The 18,658-nt window shown below is 42.6% G+C and overlaps 2 protein-coding genes and 1 non-coding gene across 4 annotated transcripts; 2 read left to right on the forward strand and 1 right to left on the reverse strand.

The window, feature by feature from the left end:
- Window positions 1-3,409: 3,409 nt before the first annotated feature.
- foxk2a (forkhead box K2a) lies at window positions 3,410-7,995 on the forward strand. 2 transcript variants are annotated; one of them, XM_074662768.1, is made up of 9 exons: window positions 3,410-3,896; window positions 5,129-5,323; window positions 5,429-5,570; window positions 5,885-6,031; window positions 6,136-6,329; window positions 6,481-6,683; window positions 6,768-7,025; window positions 7,107-7,304; window positions 7,388-7,995. In XM_074662768.1, the coding sequence occupies exons 1-9, from the start codon at window positions 3,601-3,603 to the stop codon at window positions 7,600-7,602; spliced, it is 1,848 nt and encodes a 615-aa protein (XP_074518869.1). In that variant the 5' UTR covers window positions 3,410-3,600; the 3' UTR covers window positions 7,603-7,995. The 2 variants fall into 2 exon arrangements, with proteins under 2 accessions (XP_074518869.1, XP_074518870.1); XM_074662769.1 differs by having other exon boundaries at window positions 7,391-7,995.
- A 1,770-nt stretch (window positions 7,996-9,765) lies between these two features.
- On the reverse strand, window positions 9,766-17,846 carry wdr45b (WD repeat domain 45B). Its single transcript, XM_074662770.1, has 10 exons — window positions 17,638-17,846; window positions 16,232-16,306; window positions 14,711-14,812; window positions 14,404-14,491; window positions 14,021-14,115; window positions 13,613-13,803; window positions 13,450-13,535; window positions 13,245-13,346; window positions 13,014-13,135; window positions 9,766-12,250 (listed from the first exon to the last, which is right to left on the reverse strand). The coding sequence occupies exons 1-10, from the start codon at window positions 17,702-17,704 to the stop codon at window positions 12,144-12,146; spliced, it is 1,035 nt and encodes a 344-aa protein (XP_074518871.1). The 5' UTR covers window positions 17,705-17,846; the 3' UTR covers window positions 9,766-12,143.
- A 359-nt stretch (window positions 17,847-18,205) lies between these two features.
- Window positions 18,206-18,278, forward strand: trnar-ccu (transfer RNA arginine (anticodon CCU)). The gene has a single exon. It is a non-coding gene; the product is annotated as a tRNA-Arg (tRNA).
- The last annotated feature ends 380 nt before the right edge of the window (window positions 18,279-18,658 follow it).

An 18,658-nucleotide genomic window follows, 5' to 3' on the forward strand; every position in this document is an offset into this window, starting at 1 on the left:
GAGGAGGGGGGGCGCTTTTCTTTGAAACACTACATTAAAACATAACTTCCTTCAGCTGTTTTTCTGTAGATTTAGTCAAACTGTTTGCTTTTGTACAATCTTTACATCAAGTATGCAGAAAAACTAGTTTCTCAGTGAGAAAAGTGGACACACCCTGGTTACAGTGAGGCTCATACTGAAGAAAACACCTGAATAACGCTCAGATGTGTATGCTGATGATTTATACAGAGTATTTAAAATGTCTTTGCACTACCTCTGTTTGCTCTGCAGTGTTTTCAAGGAGGGAGCCCACACACACATTAACCTCACACAAAAGCAGTGTTTGGAAATGTGTCAGCCGCGCATTACTAATTCATAACTGTGGCCTCGCCACTCAAACACCTGCAGGAGAATTACTGCGAGTTGCTGAGTTTAAGGTGTCACCATCCCTCCGTCTCCACGGCTTCAGGTTCCACCTCACACCTAACGCGTCTTTCCGTTAGCTGTTGCCAGCCTGCGGAGTGTGCATGAGCAGTGTGCATGCACAGAAACACACAGACACACACACACCTGGCCTGGGTCACCTGAACTTGACACTGTGGTGATGACAAAGGGGACAGGAGTTTAGTTCTGCAGCACCGTCAGGGTGTGTTAAGATGTGGTGTCTCCTGCCAGCAGCAGCAGAGTGCTGGCATCTGACGTGGGGAAGCTTCAGAGGCTCATGGTAGAACAAAGATTCAATATTTTCATGTAGATTACATTTGTACAGCTGCAGTAAGAAAACACTTGTCTCGTGTAGAGCTATGAGGTCAAATAACTGTAGAAAAAAACCCAGATAAATAAGGATAGTTTCAAAGATGTTTGAGGATCAACATGTATGTGGTGTCATTCACAGATAAAACAGACCTGGTGATGAGGTTAAACACGTGCTGTTAGAATAGAATAGAACTTTGTTTGTCATTGCAACAAGTACAATGAAACTGCAAGACACAGTGACACGTAAGAAAAGGAGAACAGGTTTTAAGTAACATAGAACTTCCTGTAGCATGGAGCAGCAGCTAGCATTGCTCCTGACAGACGTTTCTGTACCCATCTGTCTGATTGTTTTCATGTTTATGAAAAATCAGGTAACATGAGGTAGCCAAAACTACATCCTCAGGCCTGTAAAACTGGATATGAAAGGTATTTCTCCCCACATCTCAAATCATCACAGACCTGTTTTCTTTTTCTTGCTTTTTTTTTTTTTAGTTCAAGGACCTCAGAGTTATTCCAGTTTCTCTGTCACAGACAGGTGTTTCTTTAGTGAGACATTAAAAGTATTTGGCTGGTCTGGTTTCTGTGCATGGGAATGCTCACTATGTTTCCTTCTGCCACTGAGGTCTGAATAATAAGTTCCTCAGTCAGCTCATAACTCTTTATCTTCCTGGTTTTAAATTTCAACCCACACATGGGAATCAAATAAACCTAACAGAGTATATACTCCGCATGCTGCAGGATGATGAACACATGATGAACATTATTTAAATACTGAAATGTTATTTTAATTTTTGGGTCAAAGTGGAAATCCAAAAACAGGAAGGCTGTGCAAGTAATACTTCACAGTGATTGCAGACAAGTGACAGCTCCACGAATCCCTGCAGTTACAACTTTACACCAGGAGGGAGCGAAATTTCACAAATGTACCAGGGCAGCTGAGGTCCAGACCAGCACTAACACAGCATCCATACTATTAATTTCTACGACCAATAATGATAAACTTGACAAGAAACGTTATTTATAGTGCAATTTTCAAAGTGATAAATGAGGGCAGCAGAGTTCGAGGACATATTTCGAATTAAAAAACGTTTATATAAATAGATTAAAATCATTTTAAGATAACACAAAAATGAGAACAAACTTATGTTGCTGACTACCTACTGAGGGCCTAAAATGAGGTATAAAAATTGCAAGTACGGGATTTTTATTTTTTTTGAGAGAGTTTTTAAGGATTTGCTATTTCATTGTACTTGTTCTAAAGACAAATAAAGTTCTATTCTATTATGACTCTAAATATCATTTTATGACCTGAAACTTAAATTCCTTTCGTATGAGCAGGTAAAACATTAATACTATTTCTTCTGGTAAGTACAAGTCGTCCTGATATCACCGAGGATACGTGTAATTTTGGATAGTTTACATTAAATTCCCAAAAGTTAAATCACGATGAGTGTCTACCGTATCAGAAAAGCTCAAAACCAAGGAATCTGTGAGGTATAAACATGTCATATCTTTATTTAACAGACAATAAATCCTAACTTGGATCATAATCCTGTGAGCTCTGTTTGTTTTGAATGTAACTCAGGTCAGATATGATTACGTCATAGTGTGGGAACACGTGGGACATGGCGCGTGGGTTTCCTGAGCGCAGCACGTTTCTTGAATATTGATGCAGTGTTAATGACTGCGCATGCTCTGACTGCTGAGCAGCAGCAGCCCGGTGGATCGTGGACTCAGGAAATTTTTGTCGGTCTCTGTGAGCGTTTTCATTTCCATCGACTAACACGACCTCCTTTCAAACACACAAACACACACTGCGCTCACAGCGTGGAGGCTGCTGTACTACAGAAAGTAAACTGAGCAGCTGGACGGAAAATACGGAGCCGGATTCAGGCAGCAGAGGGATCGTCACACGCTATGTGATTATGTTACAGCTACATCAGTTTGTTATAATTTGTATAAGACAGGACTAATAAAGTTATTCTTAATTATTTTTTTACTTTATTTTTAAAATTCTAATTGCCCCTATCTGTAGGTACAGTTCACACATTCATTAAATAACTTTTTGTCTTTGAAAGGACAAGCAAAAAATATGAAAAGGATGAAGTGTATGTAAAATTGCCGATTATGTTACCAGAGGGATGAAAAAAACATGAAAAATAAATTAGCGCTCTAAAACAAAAGTATATACATGATATATAGCTGTGATATATCTGTATTTATATCTATCTATCTATCTATCTATCTATCTATCTATCTATCTATCTATCTATCTATCTATCTATCTATCTATCTATCTATCTATCTATCTATCTATCTATCTATTCGTCTGTGTATATATATATAGATATAGATATAGAGAGAGAGAGAGAGAGAGAGAGAGAGAGAGAGAGAGAGAGAGAGAGAGAGAGAGAGAGAGAGAGAGAGAGTGAAGGAGTTAAAGTGAGCCTCTCTTTGTGTGAAATCCAGCTCCAGGCTTTCAGTCTTGCCCTCCATCTGCGTGTCAGCCTGCGGCGCAACCAAGCTTAATTTTCTACGGCTATTTTTATTATTGTTGTCATTGGTAAACACGAAACATCTGCCTACTCAGGCTGGCTGCCTATTGGTTTAAAGGTCTGCTCGTCTTGAAACTTCCGCCCGTTTGGCTGCTTTTGATTGGTCGCGGCGCCTCTTTTTTCCTCTTCTTCGCGGCGGTGGGTCGGAGCCGCTGTGTCCCGGTCTGGCACGTTCCTAGCCGAATTCTCCACGGTGTAAAATTGGATCTCCCCCTTTTTTTCAAAATATAAAAAATTCCCCTCTTCTGTTCCCCAAACCGACATTTCTTTCCGCTTCACTCTCATCTCTGAATCTCCACTAAATCTGAAGATGGCGGTGGTTAGCGGGATGTCGGGGTCGGCTGTAGCCCGGCTGGAGGGCCGAGAATTCGAGTACCTAATGAAGAAAAGGTCGGTGACCATCGGTCGTAACTCCTCGCAGGGGTCTGTGGACGTGAGCATGGGACACTCCAGCTTCATCTCCCGGCGGCACCTCGAGATATTCACGGCGGGAGAGGATGGCACCGGCACGGGGGACTTCTATCTCCGCTGCCTGGGAAAAAACGGGGTGTTTGTTGATGGGGTGTTCCAAAGAAGAGGGGCTCCACCTCTCCAGCTTCCACGAATGTAAGTTTTATTCCCCTGTTAGCAAACCGACATGATTTATGTGTTCATGTGTTGTTATTGTTTTGTTGTCCCGCAGCGGTGGAGCACGTGTTGTGTCAAGCAGCAGCAGGTCTGATACATGCTGCTCAGTTCTATGGCGATAACGTCATACGAAACCTTTATATGCAAAAATGCGAGTTTACCTAAAACGATACTCACCGCCAAAACATAAAGACTCCACGATTAAAACATCATTCACTGTTCATCAGTACAGGCCCCTGATCTGTTCGGCGTACAAACGGTCCACCGATAAACCTCAGAGACCTCAGGCACACATTTTCAGCTGAGATGTAGTGCACTATTCTCTATTACACACCTATGTGTGCATCATGTGTGAGCTGACCTTATGGGTAACATTCAGGAGTATGTTTGGATTATTCTTATCTTTCTAAATGCCGAATAGTAGAGGGACCCACAACAATACACTGCAGCTGCAATAAGCGTTTGCAGTGTTAGTTTTAAAGGAAGCAGGGTAAGAGACAGTGAATTGACTAAAAGTGAAAAAGAGTTTGGTGCTACTTTTCTAAGAACCAAATACCACTTTTCATTTTGCACACACACATGCTGCTCGGTGCAAGTTGTACAGACTCAGAAATAAACTTGCAAAGATGATGTTTGCACTGCATGTTTTATAAAAAAGTGAGATGAATTATTATGTACAATACATTTCTTGTGTTGTGTCGTGCTTCAGCTGCTACTATGAAGCTTAGGTTGGGGCTAATTCAATGTGGCTCAGTGCCAGCTTGGCCTCATGTTACCTGTAGGAATGTTTACACTGCTCAGCTTATTTGCCACTCTTTTCCTCCTTCGCTCAAATGCCTAAATCTCACATCTGATTGTTGTTTTGCATCCAAAGCTCACTTTGCAGCTTCAGTCTTCATTGGAAGGAATGTGTCAATATTGTCACAGAGCCAGAGACATAATTAATTTAAAACTGTCAGCAACTGGTCCAAATATACCCCATTAATACTAAAGTAGACATGTTAGACATGAAGTGTTACATAATGGTCATGGAGGACTTCCATATTTAAACTGTGTTAGTTTGAGTCTCAGTGCTCCTGGCTTCAGTTAGATCTCCTGTGGCTGGCTGTTGCTGGGCAGGAGGCTCTCCCGTCCCTCCGATAATGAGCTTTGTACTTCAACCCAAAGTTAATTTAGAAAATTTAAACATGTGCTGTTTCTTTTGCACACAGGTGTTGTTTTCGCTTCCCCAGCACAAGTATAAAGATCACGTTCACAGCCCTGTCCAGCGACAAGAAGGAGCCAAGGAACGTGCCGGAATCACCGGTCAAGCCCGTCCAGCCCCAAATTTCTCCCCTGACCATCAACATTCCTGACAACATCGCTCACCTCATGAGCCCGCTGCCTTCACCCACTGGCACCATCAGGTAAGAGGAGAGCTGAGGTTTGTGCGCACAGTTTATGTTTCATTTGGATGCTTAGCATTCGACTGGTTTCTGTGCGTGCATTCTTATGTTTTTGAAATCTTACAGTGCTGCAAACTCCTGTCCATCAAGTCCCAGGGGGGCGGGGCTTTCCAGCTACCGAACAGGCCGCGTTCTCGCCTCTGACCTGATTGGAGACAACTCCCAATCAGAAAACGACAAAGACGCCTCAGGTGAAGACAGCCCAAAGGTGAGTAAGAGCAAGTGCTGAAATCAGTTTGCCATTAAAGATGATGCTCGTCATCGTCGTCTGAGCTCTGTGGACGCTCCTGGTTACTCATTGAAGTCTAAAAATTACCCAACACTCAAAAGAGCATAGACTTTGGAGCACAGAGCCTGCCTGAATGCTGTGTGTGTGTGTGTGTGTGTGTGTGTGTGTGTGTGTGTGTGTGTGTTTAACCAAACCAAAGAGTAGAAACATGGCTTCATCTCTCTCTGTATTTCATTCAAACAGATTCCCTCCCTGCAGCTGCTCATGAACTAATCTTTCTCTCCCTCCTGCAGGACGACTCCAAACCTCCGTATTCGTACGCACAACTAATAGTCCAAGCAATCACCATGGCCCCGGACAAACAGCTGACTCTGAATGGAATATACACACACATCACCAAGAACTACCCTTACTACAGAACGGCTGATAAAGGCTGGCAGGTCAGAGCACTCACCATTGTTTCATCACTAAGGAAACATGATGCACAGGAGCTTATTTAAAGAATAGTACTCCTAACAGACGTCCTGTTGTGTTTCTGTTTCAGAACTCGATCCGTCACAACCTCTCCTTGAACCGGTACTTCATCAAAGTGGCGCGCTCTCAGGAGGAGCCGGGGAAAGGATCGTTCTGGAGGATCGACCCGGCGTCTGAGGGCAAACTGATCGAACAGGCTTTCAGGAAGCGCCGGCCCCGAGGGGTGCCCTGCTTCAGGACTCCAATGGGACCGCTCTCCTCCAGGTATAACCCCCCCACACCCACACACACACACCTGAGTGTGACTTTACCTGAACACTGCAGATCATCAAGCTGGTAGAAACTGGTAGATAAGGCTGATTAATCCATCACAGAGTCTTTGATCAGAACTGACCGATGATCATTTCTTCTTTAGGAGTGCTCCAGCCTCTCCTAACCACACGGGGGCGCTGTCTGCCCACTCCAGTGGAGTTCAGACCCCAGACAGCCTGTCCAGGGAGGGCTCTCCAGTCCCCATGGAGCCAGAACCAAACCCACCCCCTGCTCCGACCCAGACCCCCTCAGTCCAGCCCAAACTCGCCGTCATCCAGGAGGCCCGCCTCGCTCAGAACTCCCCCGGTAAAAAGAACTTCCTGTCACAGTCTGCTTCCTGTTTTATGCACGTTAAAGCAATGTAACCTGAAGCCCCGCCCCCTCTTACAGGCTCTCCTCTCAACAACCAGCCGGTCTTGATCGCCGTGCAGCGCCAGGTGCCTCAAACGACCATGAAGCCTGTGACCTACGCCATGGCCACTCCGGCCATTGTTACCACATCTGTTAGCTCCGCCCCCGTCATGCAGACTGTGCATGTTGTCCACCAGATCCCGGCTGTCACCGTGGCAAACGTCACTGGACAGCCTGCTGCTACAGTGAGCCCTGAACCTCAGGAGAACGGAGGAGGAGATCACCAAGAGGTCAAAGGTGAGAGCTGAAGCTCGCCGTCATCAGCAGAACGTCTGTTTCCTGTCAGTTTGGTTTGACCTCAGCTTTCTTTGTTTGCAGTCAAAGTGGAGCCGGTCCCCTCCATCGCCGCCTCGTCTTTAGGAGGAGTCAGTCGGATCATTCAGAGCTCTCAGGCCGCTCCTCTGACCACGGTGACCATCGTGCAACAAGCCCCCCTCGGACAGCACCAGCTCCCCATCAAGGCCATCACACAGAACGGGACTCACCTGGTCCCCATCAGCACCGCCGCCGGCACAGGTGAGACTCAGACCGACCCTGACCGTGACACACCTCATCCCACACACAGCAGAGCTAAACCCCGCCCCTCTTTTCTCCTCCAGCAGTCGCAAACCCTCTTCACCTCCTGGCAGCCCACGCCTCGGCCTCAGCATCCCTCCCCACTAAGAGGCAGAACGGGGAACTGCAGGAGCAGCCCGAGTCCAAGAGGATGAAGACCGATGGGGAAGAGGAGGGTGAGGCTGCCAACAACAAGAAGAAGAACGGCACCACGGACACAGCCGGAGAGGGAGGGGTCAGTGAACACCTGGAAGACTGAGCCTGACCCCTGCTCTCCTGTACTCTATGAGCCTCCCCCTTCTTCACTCTGTCTCCTCCTCCTCCTCCTTCATCACCTCACCTCGTCATCATCGACTCCAAGGTGCCAAACAGAGAAGAGACACAGAAACACCCGCAGGACTCCAGAATGTTCCTCTTCCATTTATTTAAGACCACGAAACTCGATGCAAAAACTAGAGACCAAACTGAAGGAGGCGATAAAAGAAGACTGTGACGTTTGAGACCCAGAAGGCATGAAGAAGCACAGGAAGAAAAAAAAAAACGAAAAAAAAGAGAGAAACGTAACGGACAAGTCCTAAACTCCCCAAAGACGAGAAGGAGCCTCATCCTGGTAGCATTAAAGCGCTTAAACTGTGTCGGGTAGAAGAATAAATCAGCAGTAGTGTGTTCTGCAAAGGGAAGCGTGTGTCTGTGGACATTCCCATCTTCGGCAGCTAGCCTCCGTGTCGACCTACCTAACCCGTCGTGAGTAGAAATGCAGTATTCCGTCGTACAAGTGATCTTTTTCCGTGTTCCCCGGGGCACAGAAACTATCTAGTAATAATTAAAAAGCTATACGTGGGGTCTTTGAGAACATTTAAACAACACAACACGAGATTTTGGGAATCCTTCTTTGTTTTTGTATGTGGACTAAAGTGAAATGAATGTAGTCTCCTTTCTGTTCCTTTGGAAGAAAACACTATCTATGGAGTGGACGTCTGTTTTCTGCTCAGTCATGCAAAATGAAATTTCTTTATCACTGTACATGGACAGATTTTTCATATTTTACAGATATCCTATGAGATAAAGTATATTCCCATGCGTATTTGACCATATGCTTCATCCAGCTTGCATGTTACGGAAATAGAGACAATGTACTTGAGCAGATTATCTGAATATGGAACTGAAGAAACTTTAGACTGAATCTACGCTTTATGATTCTGACCAGTGCTGCACTTAACCCTCTTAGTTGTTCTTCTGTTCTCCTTTTTGTATTTGATTTCCATCATGGCCGTGTTTGTTACCTTTGTGTTGGCAGAAGTCTTTTAAATATTCTGTTCAGGCTGAATCAGATTGTATTCTATGTTACACCAGGAAAAACAAGTGATAGGTGTTTGTTCTGCTTCAGTGGGTAAATGCTTTTTTTTTATAAATTTATTTAAAACACATAACCTCTTAGTTTGTATTTCTTTGAGTAAAAGCCTTTCTGCTGGGCCAACGCTAACTCAAACCACACGTGTGAAGAGTTTTTTCTTTTTGATGGGACAAAGAAGAATAATCTGGCTCTGATTTTACTCATCCAATCCCAAAAGTTTGATGAAAGCAGTCTACTAAAGGTGGTTTGTAAACCATTAAAAGTTCTGTGTAAATGAAACCAGTGCTAAAACAATTAGTGTGAGCTTCAGACCCTCAGGCAGCGCTGCATTAGGCCATGTACACACGTAGCTGATGATGTGCTTTAGTCACAACCCGACAAATCAGCTGGTGAGTGCTGCTTGAAGAATGCCAAACCCATGTTTGTCAGTGTTTTTTTCAGATGTAAAACTCATGTCATCCAATCAGGATGAATCCGTTATTAAGCAGTGACGTTTGAGAACCAAAACTGATTCCCAGCTTCTACACAAAACAATGAAACCAGAGTTTTCCAAAGTCTTAACTTTGGCTGAAGTTTTCAGTGACGTAGAACTGCAGTTTTGTGGACGATATGCAGTTTCCCAGATACCCAGCTGGTCTCAAAACATGCATGACTCTGTAGTCGTGATCACTGCATTTTTCTGTGAACACAGATCATCCCTGAATCTAGGAATGCCAGTTCGATCCGTACCACACAAAGGTAAAAACCAGGTAGAAACAGGATCATCCAGGTTACTGTAACAATTCTCACAAAACAACTGGAAACTGGATCCATGTCTGAACAGGAAGTGGACTTTTTCGCTGTAGCTAGGTGGCCCATGTGTTAACATGAAATCAGAAAGTAAACTCACTGAGCCACATCCTGAGATATTCAAACTCAGTAACTCTCACTTCTCAAACCATTCAAAGAAAGTTTCACATTTTCATTTTCAGCTCTAGGAAAAACAATCTCAAACTCCCACAGTCGAGACACAGAGAGGTTAATCTCCACAGATTAACAGCTGAAACAAACCAGCCCGTACTCTGTAGCTGTAAAAGCAGATGTTAAATTTTATTCACAACTTAAAATGAAGGTTTTACAATCATTCTTAGTGTGTCAGAAACAGGTTAGCTGTTCAATTTGTGCAGTGAGCACCAATTGCAGCCTGCAGCTGGACAATCTGATGCAGAAAGAAACACCAATGAAACGCAGCAAAGAAACAAATACATAGAGAAAGCTTGATGACACCGTTAGCTTCTACGCTAACGCCCCCTGTGGGGCATCGACATGGAGCAGAACCTCAGAGAGCGTTAACTGAACTGATCAATGCGGTCCAGGGCGTTTCAGCTCATCGTGTCTCGACATTTAACAGAAAGCAAAGATTGAAGTGCAAAACGTGTCTGATATCTTTATAGTTGATCTCTGCTGCAGATAAGGAAATAAAAAAGGAATCACTGAACTTTCTGTTTAGTTTTTTGGTGAGTAAAGATGGAAAGCATGTGGGTGAATTTGGCAGGTAGAGCCTCAGCTCTGACAAACTCTCTGAAAGAGTTTAAAGAAATCAATTGTTATTTCTCTAGCAGTTAGAAACGTGAGAAGACTGAAGCTGATTCGATGTCAAAGAGGTAAAAGTGACCTCACATACAGACTGGAAACAAAGGGGAGGGGTTAGCATGTCAGCATGTAATATGTTTTTTCTTTTTTGATTAATCTGAACAAAAACATTCTTAAACTTTCAGTTTAGTATAGAACAATAAACACTCTCAAATCCAGCTTATTGCCCTGAACAACTGTATTTTTGCATTTTTTACACAGAATCCAGGTTTTAAAACGCTGGACAAACTGATTCCTACAGAGGGGGATAGGGCCACATTATTATTATTTTTTTTTAAATCAAGATTTAGAAAATAAAGTTGAATTTTTCACAACATAACACAAGGTTAACTGTCATTTAACAAAAGTTAGCACATGTTTTTTGGCTTTAATATCATATTATTAGGATTTTGCTCTTGACTTTGTGATAACAGAGTGATATTAGAAGACCAAAGTCGGAGTGTTGAAAAATTGAAGTCATCCTGTTTGGATGACTTCAATTTAATCTCACAACATTCTGACTTCAGTCTTGATTTTACAAGAATAAATCTCTGAGAGAGCTCACTTTTCTGCTCGAAATTTCTCTCCTCTATGGTTGTTTTTGGCCCTAATCCTCCCACCTGGTTTCCAGTCTTTACACATCTGGTTACAGCTTCAAATTTAGCATCCGTCTTCTCTGTGGTAGATCAATACTGATGTAAACTTTTACATTTTCTCATAATAAACCAAAGACACCAGATTGGAGAAAAGGAGGCTAAAGCTCGTTAGCTTAGCTTACTCTAACAGTAATACTAGAAACAGAAGCTTGTTCTGTTAGATGAAAGAGGATCTTACAAAGCTTTAGGAAGTCAAAAGTGCCCTACAATAACCATTTTTGTGCTGTGCTAAGCTGCTCAGGTTGTATCTTCATATTCATCATAAAGCGTTAAGAGTTCATTTTCTTTTCTTGTTCAGTTAAATGAGATTTGATCACCTCTGTGATCAGTGATCAACAGTTTGGGGCTCACTTTGTGAAATCAACTTTCACAACCATAACAAAAATAATGCTCGACATGGGGAAACATATTGCACATAAGAGAAAAAAAAAGGACGTGTGAAACAAAAACAGTTTACATTTGTTTTCTGCTACCATTCTGTACACTTTAGAGCTCAAAGTTCAGTCTGCGTGTCGTGTTTTTACAGCAAATATAAGAAAATCTAGTAATACTACAGGTGATGCTTCATGGCGCAGGATCAGCTGGGACTTCAATCCTTAAAAAACACTCACCTCATCCTGATCCTGCTCTGCAAACACCTGCTGTGGTACGATGCTATTTACACAAACACACACACACTCACGTTTATATGACAGTAATGTGTGCACACATACAGATTCTGTTCAGTCTCGAGGCACTCCCTATCGTTAGGTTAGGTGGTGTTAGTTGACAAAAATCTCCATATTTCAATCCGTCTAACTAGCAGAATCATCTATGTGATTAAAAATATCCATCCTCTGTAAAGTCCTCGGAAGACGTCTTAAAAAGCGGCGTGTCCGTTCACAAAAATAACGTTCCCTCTTCTTTCGGTTTGGTTTAAAGTCAGTGGCGTCCACGTGTCCCAGTTCAGAGACAAACTCCAAAGAGTCTGAGAGACAAAAGTCTGCACCCTGTTTGTTCGTCTTCACTGTGAGGAGCTAAAGAGTCTGTGCTTCTCTCTCTGTGTCCTCCCATCATCTGCAGCTCCGTCACAGTCTGTCAGGGTGACCAGGAGAAGTGCAGGGTGGGATCTCTCCTCCCAAAGAATAAAAAAAAAAAAAAACAGGCTGTGTGATAGTGAGTCTGCAGAGGGGTCAAGGGTCATATTTTCTCATCGGTCATCTCCAGGAACTGGGCGTACACGTCTCTGGAACACTCCCCCTTCTGGTTGAAGAGGAACTTGTAGTAGCTGCCGTCAGCACAAATGGCTGCAGGATGGAGAAGCGAGACAGTCAGTCAGCAAACTCAGAGACCTCCTGCTCTGTGGTTTCACTGTGAGGAGGTGAAGCGTGCTGCGTGCATGAGGAAGCTGTCCTATCTGACATCCCTGCTCTTTGTAAACGGACATTAAATCTGCTCCATCTCTGAAGCTTGTGTGGACCAAAACCAGAGATAGGGTGAACATAAAAGTTAAAATAGCTTTTAATCCTCACTTTTCAGAGCCTTTGAGTGAATCTCAATTTAGATTTCACCTGATTTAAATCATTTTCACCCAGTTACTATTCTTCACATGCTTTCTCATACTGTCAGTGTGCTGGCTGTTTCTGTTGTTTGATATATCTGATGTTTTCACCTTGAGTCCCTTATTTATCATCTGGTCAAGGTATATTCTGGATTAAATTTGGTGCGTTTCTGTTATTCTTCATATATTTGCTTATGCTGATGGTTTTACATCAGGTGATGTGTTTGAGGCAGTTTAGACACCAGGAAAGATAAATGTTTCGGCAGCAATCTGACTGAAACTTATCAGCTCCCGTACCGTGACGGAGCAGAGACGGACCAAACACTGGTCTGATGTGATTTGGTCGCTGGCTGACATTCAGAAGATAAAGAACAAAGTTTGAGTTTGATGAAATAAAGATGGAGGAGAGGATTCACCAGTGTCTTCACAAACATGAAAAATGGAGGATCTGTGTCTTAGTTTTGATGATGTGTGCTGAACCCTGTCTGACCTCATACGGATAAACTCACCTATGACTGCGTTGGGCTCTGTCCCAAAGGCACACACGCAGGGAGACCCCGAGGGGACTTGGAACTTGGAGAAGCTCCACTTGGAGCTGAAGTACTTGGGAAGAAAGCTGGCTGATGCCAGACTAGAAGATGGGAGACAAACAGTCAGGACTTGTTTTCTGGTCAGATTTATCTTTATAAAGCAGAAAACTTTGACATCTCTGGTTTGGATAAACTCCAGCAGTTACTGACCTCGACTGTTTGTTTCTTTTCGGGTCCTCAGCGGCGAAGATGTGCACCGTGCCGTGGTCACTGGACACGCAGATGAGGGACGCATCCTGGTTGAAATTAATGCTGAGGGGAGAAGCAGGTGGAAGAAATAAAAACAGCATATTAAACTAAATGTTTCATCTGTCCTGATGTTTTGGAGTACGGACTTGAACAGTTTGGTTCTCACCAGTAGATGTTTGCTGTCTGAGAGCCTCGTCTCAGCTCCTGAATGAGCTGACCGGCTGATGTGTCGAAAATTCTGATAAGAGTCCCCTGAAGAAAGGAAAAACAGACGCTTTCAGACATGTAGCATATTTCTGTCTCTTTACTCAGGTAGGATCATAGCTCACTTTCTCTGACGCAGTAGCTATTCTTGTGCCCTGCAGGTTTAAAGCGATGCAGCACAGCGCCCCCTCGTGGGCGGGGATATCCACGGGAGGCTTCTCCGTGTTGGCTAAGTCGACTATCTGCACGTGGCCTGAGTGAGTCCCGGGGAACGCCAGCAGGGAGTTGTTGCTGTTAGGACACAGCACACACAGACCTGAGGACAGAGAGAGGAGGAAGATTGTTTTACACGTTTCAATCAATGTTACAGCTTTTAACAACCACTACCAAACATTCAGATATAGTTGGGCTCCACATGCATGTTCTGCAGAAGCAAATTAAAGGAGCATTCCCTAAACTTTTGGTGTCCAATAAAAGCATTAAAACCCTGAGATTTCCAATAAGAGTTGTCAGCTTCCATAAAGTGGACCAACCTTTGGGGTTGTAGCAGGTCTCAAACACGTGCAACTGATGGGGATTGTGGGTAAAAGTGAAGACTTTGATCATCGAGTCCAGGACCACCACAATCCTGACAACACACAAAGCAACATGACAAACATTTGAACTACATGTCAGAAATTTGAGCTGAATAACACAACTACGCTGAGATAAAAGCTGAGGAAGAAGATGGAGTCAGTGTAAGAAGGTTGCAGGTCGTGTGGCTGAATCATCAAGTGTCCTTGCTTCAGAATGGAGCATGCAATCCCAACCAGTCCTGTGTGTTTGCATTTCATCACCAAAGGAACCACAAACAAACTCCCGAAAGGCTGACCCATTTCTCATGCCCATGTCTGCTCTGTGGGGATCTTTCTCTCACCTGTCACGTCGGAGCTTTACAGCTTTGACTTCTGTTGAGAACTCAATCTCAATGACTGTTTTCTTCTTCAGGTCGTCCCAGATCATTACTGCAGCACAAAAGAAACACAGATTCCACAAAGTCATGTGAATAAACACGCCATGAGTAGGCAAAGGAATAGTATATGACATAATTCAGTCAACATAATGAGACCAGGATAGGAACCTATCACCTGACAGAGCTCACTCCCTGCTGTAAATCCTGTGTAAACTATGCTGATGCTGAAAACTGTGGTGAATCAACTTTAACTACAGTGGACTGAACAAACCTTTGTTGGTTGGATACTTGGGTTTCTTTCCTCCACCCACCAGCGCTAAATAGTTACACCTGAACAGCATCTCCACGTGGCCGACCCCGCCCTCCAAGAACTCTGAAAGTAAACAGGGAAATGTGTATTCATGTTTGTGATGCTGAGTGAGAACAGAGCTCTTATCATCACAGCTGAATGTAACATTTGCACTCTGCTGCTGACTCATCTCTAACAGCTCATCTCTGCACCTCAGACAGTGAACCACAATGACAAGCAATCCTCTGCATTACTCACAATGAAACTCCAGCCCCCACACTGTGCAGAGCTGCAATGTGCTGTAAAGACTTTCATCAAAGTGCTGCACACGGATTAACACAGAAAGAAAAGATGAAAGACCACGCTGGGTCCGGTGAACGAGTGTTGTATTGGTCAGTTCCAGGAAGAAACTCTGGAGCAGGTCATGTGCTGAGTCACATTTTCAGCTCTGTTTGGGGGAGACTTCCTCTTATATCCCCCTTCTTTAAGGAGCAGCAACTCTGTCAATACAATCTGTTCCTGTGGGTTACAAAACTGCTTTTTTCCCTTTTCAGCCAAAGAGATTGTAAAAACAAGCCGACCAACTTTGAGTAAGACTTCTCTTTCCTCAAAGTTATGCAAGAAATATTTCCCTAATCATTTGTCTATTTATAATCTGTTTGTTTCGTTTTTTCGATTATGCATCTTCCATGACTGTACTGTTCTGTTGTGGAAATTTGAAAAATCTTGAAATGTGATTGTTCCATCAAACATTAAAAAACCTAACTGTACAGTTACTAAAAGTGGCTTTTCCGTGTCATTTGTCAGCACTGAGATGAAAAACTATCTCTGAGGGGAAACATTCAGTGAAATTAAAGCACTGCTCATAGGTAAGATAGATAAGATGAAATTAAACATCCAAGCCAGTGGAAAAAGGCACCCTGAGCCATTCTTTGATCCAAAACACAGGATGAGGCACAATATAATCTCAAAACTTTTGAGAGCAATGTCAAATTTTATGTACTTGAAAGTGATTTAAAATGAGATTAGAGTTGAGAGGTTGAATTTTGCATCTTGAAATATAGCTGAATAGTCGCAGAAAAATTATTCTAAGAATTAAGATTTAGCTTTTGCATCTTTTAACTCTGTTGATGAATGTCCTTTATGGGGTTAGTCCACGAGTTAATCAGCAACTCATTCAAAAACTGCACAAGCCAGTTTGTCGAAACTCAGAAGACTGCCAAATCCACTCATATACTATATAAGATGCTCTCCATCATATTGTTCACTTCTTTTTTGTGGTTATGATTAATTTGAGTTATTCTTTAGGAGAGTAACATTTTAAGTAGATGAAGGTTTGGGGGAAAAGAGAGAAAACAGTGTGCAAGAATGGGTCAACTGCAAGTGCATTTGGGCACACTGTGTGCATGACTCCTAAATAAATATACAGTGAACATCACCAATGTTACCTGCTGATGTGGAAAACATTTCATATCAATAATTAATGCATGTTATGCTTGTTACCTTGCTTCTCCTTCTCCTTAAGAGGATCTGTGTTGTACACACGGAATCCATTCTCCATCCCACAGGCAAAGCATCCTTCAGAAATACAAGAACAGGGAATGATCACAATTCATCACAGCTAGCGTCATTCAGCTATGGTTAATAACAGGGGCTCTCAGCAGTTATTCAAATGTACTGACTGTGAACATTCACACAGCACAAAACATGAACAGGCGCTTGTTTTATTTGGACTAACTGACCTAGAAAAGTGATAAAAAGAGCTGACACTGAGCATAGAGCAAATTATTAACCGTATAAAACTGGCCCTCTGTATGTTGACATATGATGACTGTGATGTTTGGGCTCCACAACTAGCTCCTTCTTTATGGGGTCACATGAGGTCTTCCGTCTGTGTAGCTTCATTTCATTACAACACTGACTGTCCAAGAAGTTAAATCATATTAAAAAGGTCTGCTTCATAATCCTTTCTTCTCCTTAACATCGCTGGCACCGGATATTTCATTGCTTTATTGCAAAGTCAGACCAAGAGAAGTAAGACATAAACTTTGGGGCCTGTTTAAGTGAGTGGGTGGGAACCTATAGATACAACAATTTTTGATCAAAAAAATGTTTTAGACAAAGCTAAAATAAATCCGTGCCTAAGTTAACTAGAACAGACAGTTAAAGGAGAAAAAACACTCTCAAACTAGCAACCGATGGCTGTTTGGCATAGAAGCTAACTGGGGCTTATTAGTAAAAGGGAGGTGCAGCTAACGTTCAGCTAACATTAGCCAATAACTGTAGCTACGTTTTAACAGTAAGTGCAATAGTTAATGCGCACATGGGCATTTACAACCCCATATTTGCTTTATTAAAATGTAAGTTTTCACTCCTTTAATATGGTTTACATTCTCTATCTAACAACCTGATATTAACTGTCAAATTAGCTTATGCTAGCGCGTTAGCCCTTAAGCTAACCAAGATAAGAGGGGAATGCAGCTGACATTCCCATTAGCTTTAGCATTACCTTTAAGTTAAGTTCACCTGATTAACAGCTATGAACCTTATTTTATTTGGATAGTAAAATCAGATTATTTTGAACAACTTTCAGTATTTCAATTCTATCATTCACTTATAACAGTTTATTGGATAACGTCAATAAGTTTCAGTCAAGGCTGCTAAGCTACGTCAGCTAATGTTAACCACAGCTAGCTAACGCTGAACATCGACTTAACATTTGCTGCTCACATTAACATTTCTTTTGTGACATTACATCGAAATTATTCTAAGTGATGAGAAGCTGATGGTTTTGTAAGTTTTAGTTCAATGTGAAATGTGACGATTTACAAATATTAGCTTAGCAACCAAGGCGATAATTTTGGATTTGGTAAAAAAAAAAAAACACACATGACAGCGACGCTCCTTACCATGATCCTGGTTAAATCCAGCATAAAGGAGCCCATTTCCGTGAGGATTAGACGGTAGTAAATTCATAATTCAGCAAACAAATCTGTTATCCAAATAACGTTCAATTGATATCCCAGAAGCTACTGCCCGAGGAGCTAACCCACTATCATTCCTCCGGAGTCTGCTGGAAAACAACGGAGGCTGGTTCCTGTTTGGAGAGTTGTCAGCAGTGAGGATCAAAGGGAGTTTCTCTTAACTTCTTTAACCTGTTTGAAAGCAGATTTAGCGACAAAATACTGTGAACATTGCGAGTGATTGTTTGTTTGAATTAAATTCAATTTTTAATGCTGCAGAGGGAAGAATTGATCAAAAAATGACTTTTTTTTCATCGAGCCGGACACGAGTGGAGATAGTGACCGATCTGAACCAGAGGGGTCAGTAGCGACGCATCAATAACGGTTACTTCCATGATGCATGGATGTCGTCTGTTCACTGTCGAAAAGCAAATTTTATATAAAAAGAGAGATGAAAATGTAAAAATAAAAATGCCGTTTTATGTAGAATTGACGTCGGGAAGATAACAAGTTAGCCCCAGTGGCCTAATGGATAAGGCACTGGCCTCCTAAGCCAGGGATTGTGGGTTCGAGTCCCATCTGGGGTGAAATGTTTTTTGTGGTATGTTTCACATATGAAGATTAAATAAAGTCAAAGATAAATGCAATGGTCATTGACACTATTTCGTTCATGCACAGATCTCGAGAGGATAATAAGAATAATTTGTCAAACGTCGTAGAGGCAGTACTACTTATTTGAAGCTTTATGATTTCATGTTTGTGTTAGCAGGTGGTTAAGACTCTGCCCCATGTGTGACAATCAAAACATATTATGAGTGTCAACAATGTATCTTGAAAAATGTTTGGCTGAAATAAAAGTGAACATGTGTCTTTCTTCCCTAGCCTTTGCACACATGGTCAGCCTTTATTGCAACCTGGTATTATAGACTTCCAGGTGACTCTGCAGGTAACTTAACATGGTCACAGT

Source organism: Halichoeres trimaculatus, unplaced genomic scaffold (assembly GCF_033239565.1).
Source record: "Halichoeres trimaculatus isolate MK-OKI-2021-1 unplaced genomic scaffold, fHalTri1.1 fHalTri1_scaffold_23, whole genome shotgun sequence".
In the NCBI taxonomy this organism is placed as follows: Eukaryota; Metazoa; Chordata; class Actinopteri; order Labriformes; family Labridae; genus Halichoeres; species Halichoeres trimaculatus.

Bases quoted from the DNA above. Each gene is read 5' to 3' on its own strand.
- foxk2a (XM_074662768.1), top strand. From the start codon at position 3,601: ATGGCGGTGGTTAGCGGGATGTCGGGGTCGGCTGTAGCCCGGCTGGAG. The intron at 6,330-6,480 runs GTATAACCCCCC...TTTCTTCTTTAG, and splicing joins ATGGGACCGCTCTCCTCCAG to GAGTGCTCCAGCCTCTCCTA. The intron at 6,684-6,767 runs GTAAAAAGAACT...CCCCTCTTACAG, and splicing joins CCTCGCTCAGAACTCCCCCG to GCTCTCCTCTCAACAACCAG.
- wdr45b (XM_074662770.1), bottom strand. From the start codon at position 17,704: ATGAATTTACTACCGTCTAATCCTCACGGAAATGGGCTCCTTTATGCT. The intron at 14,116-14,403 runs GTGAGAGAAAGA...GTGTGTTGTCAG, and splicing joins GTAAAGCTCCGACGTGACAG to GATTGTGGTGGTCCTGGACT. The intron at 13,804-14,020 runs GTTGGTCCACTT...CTCTGTCCTCAG, and splicing joins GACCTGCTACAACCCCAAAG to GTCTGTGTGTGCTGTGTCCT.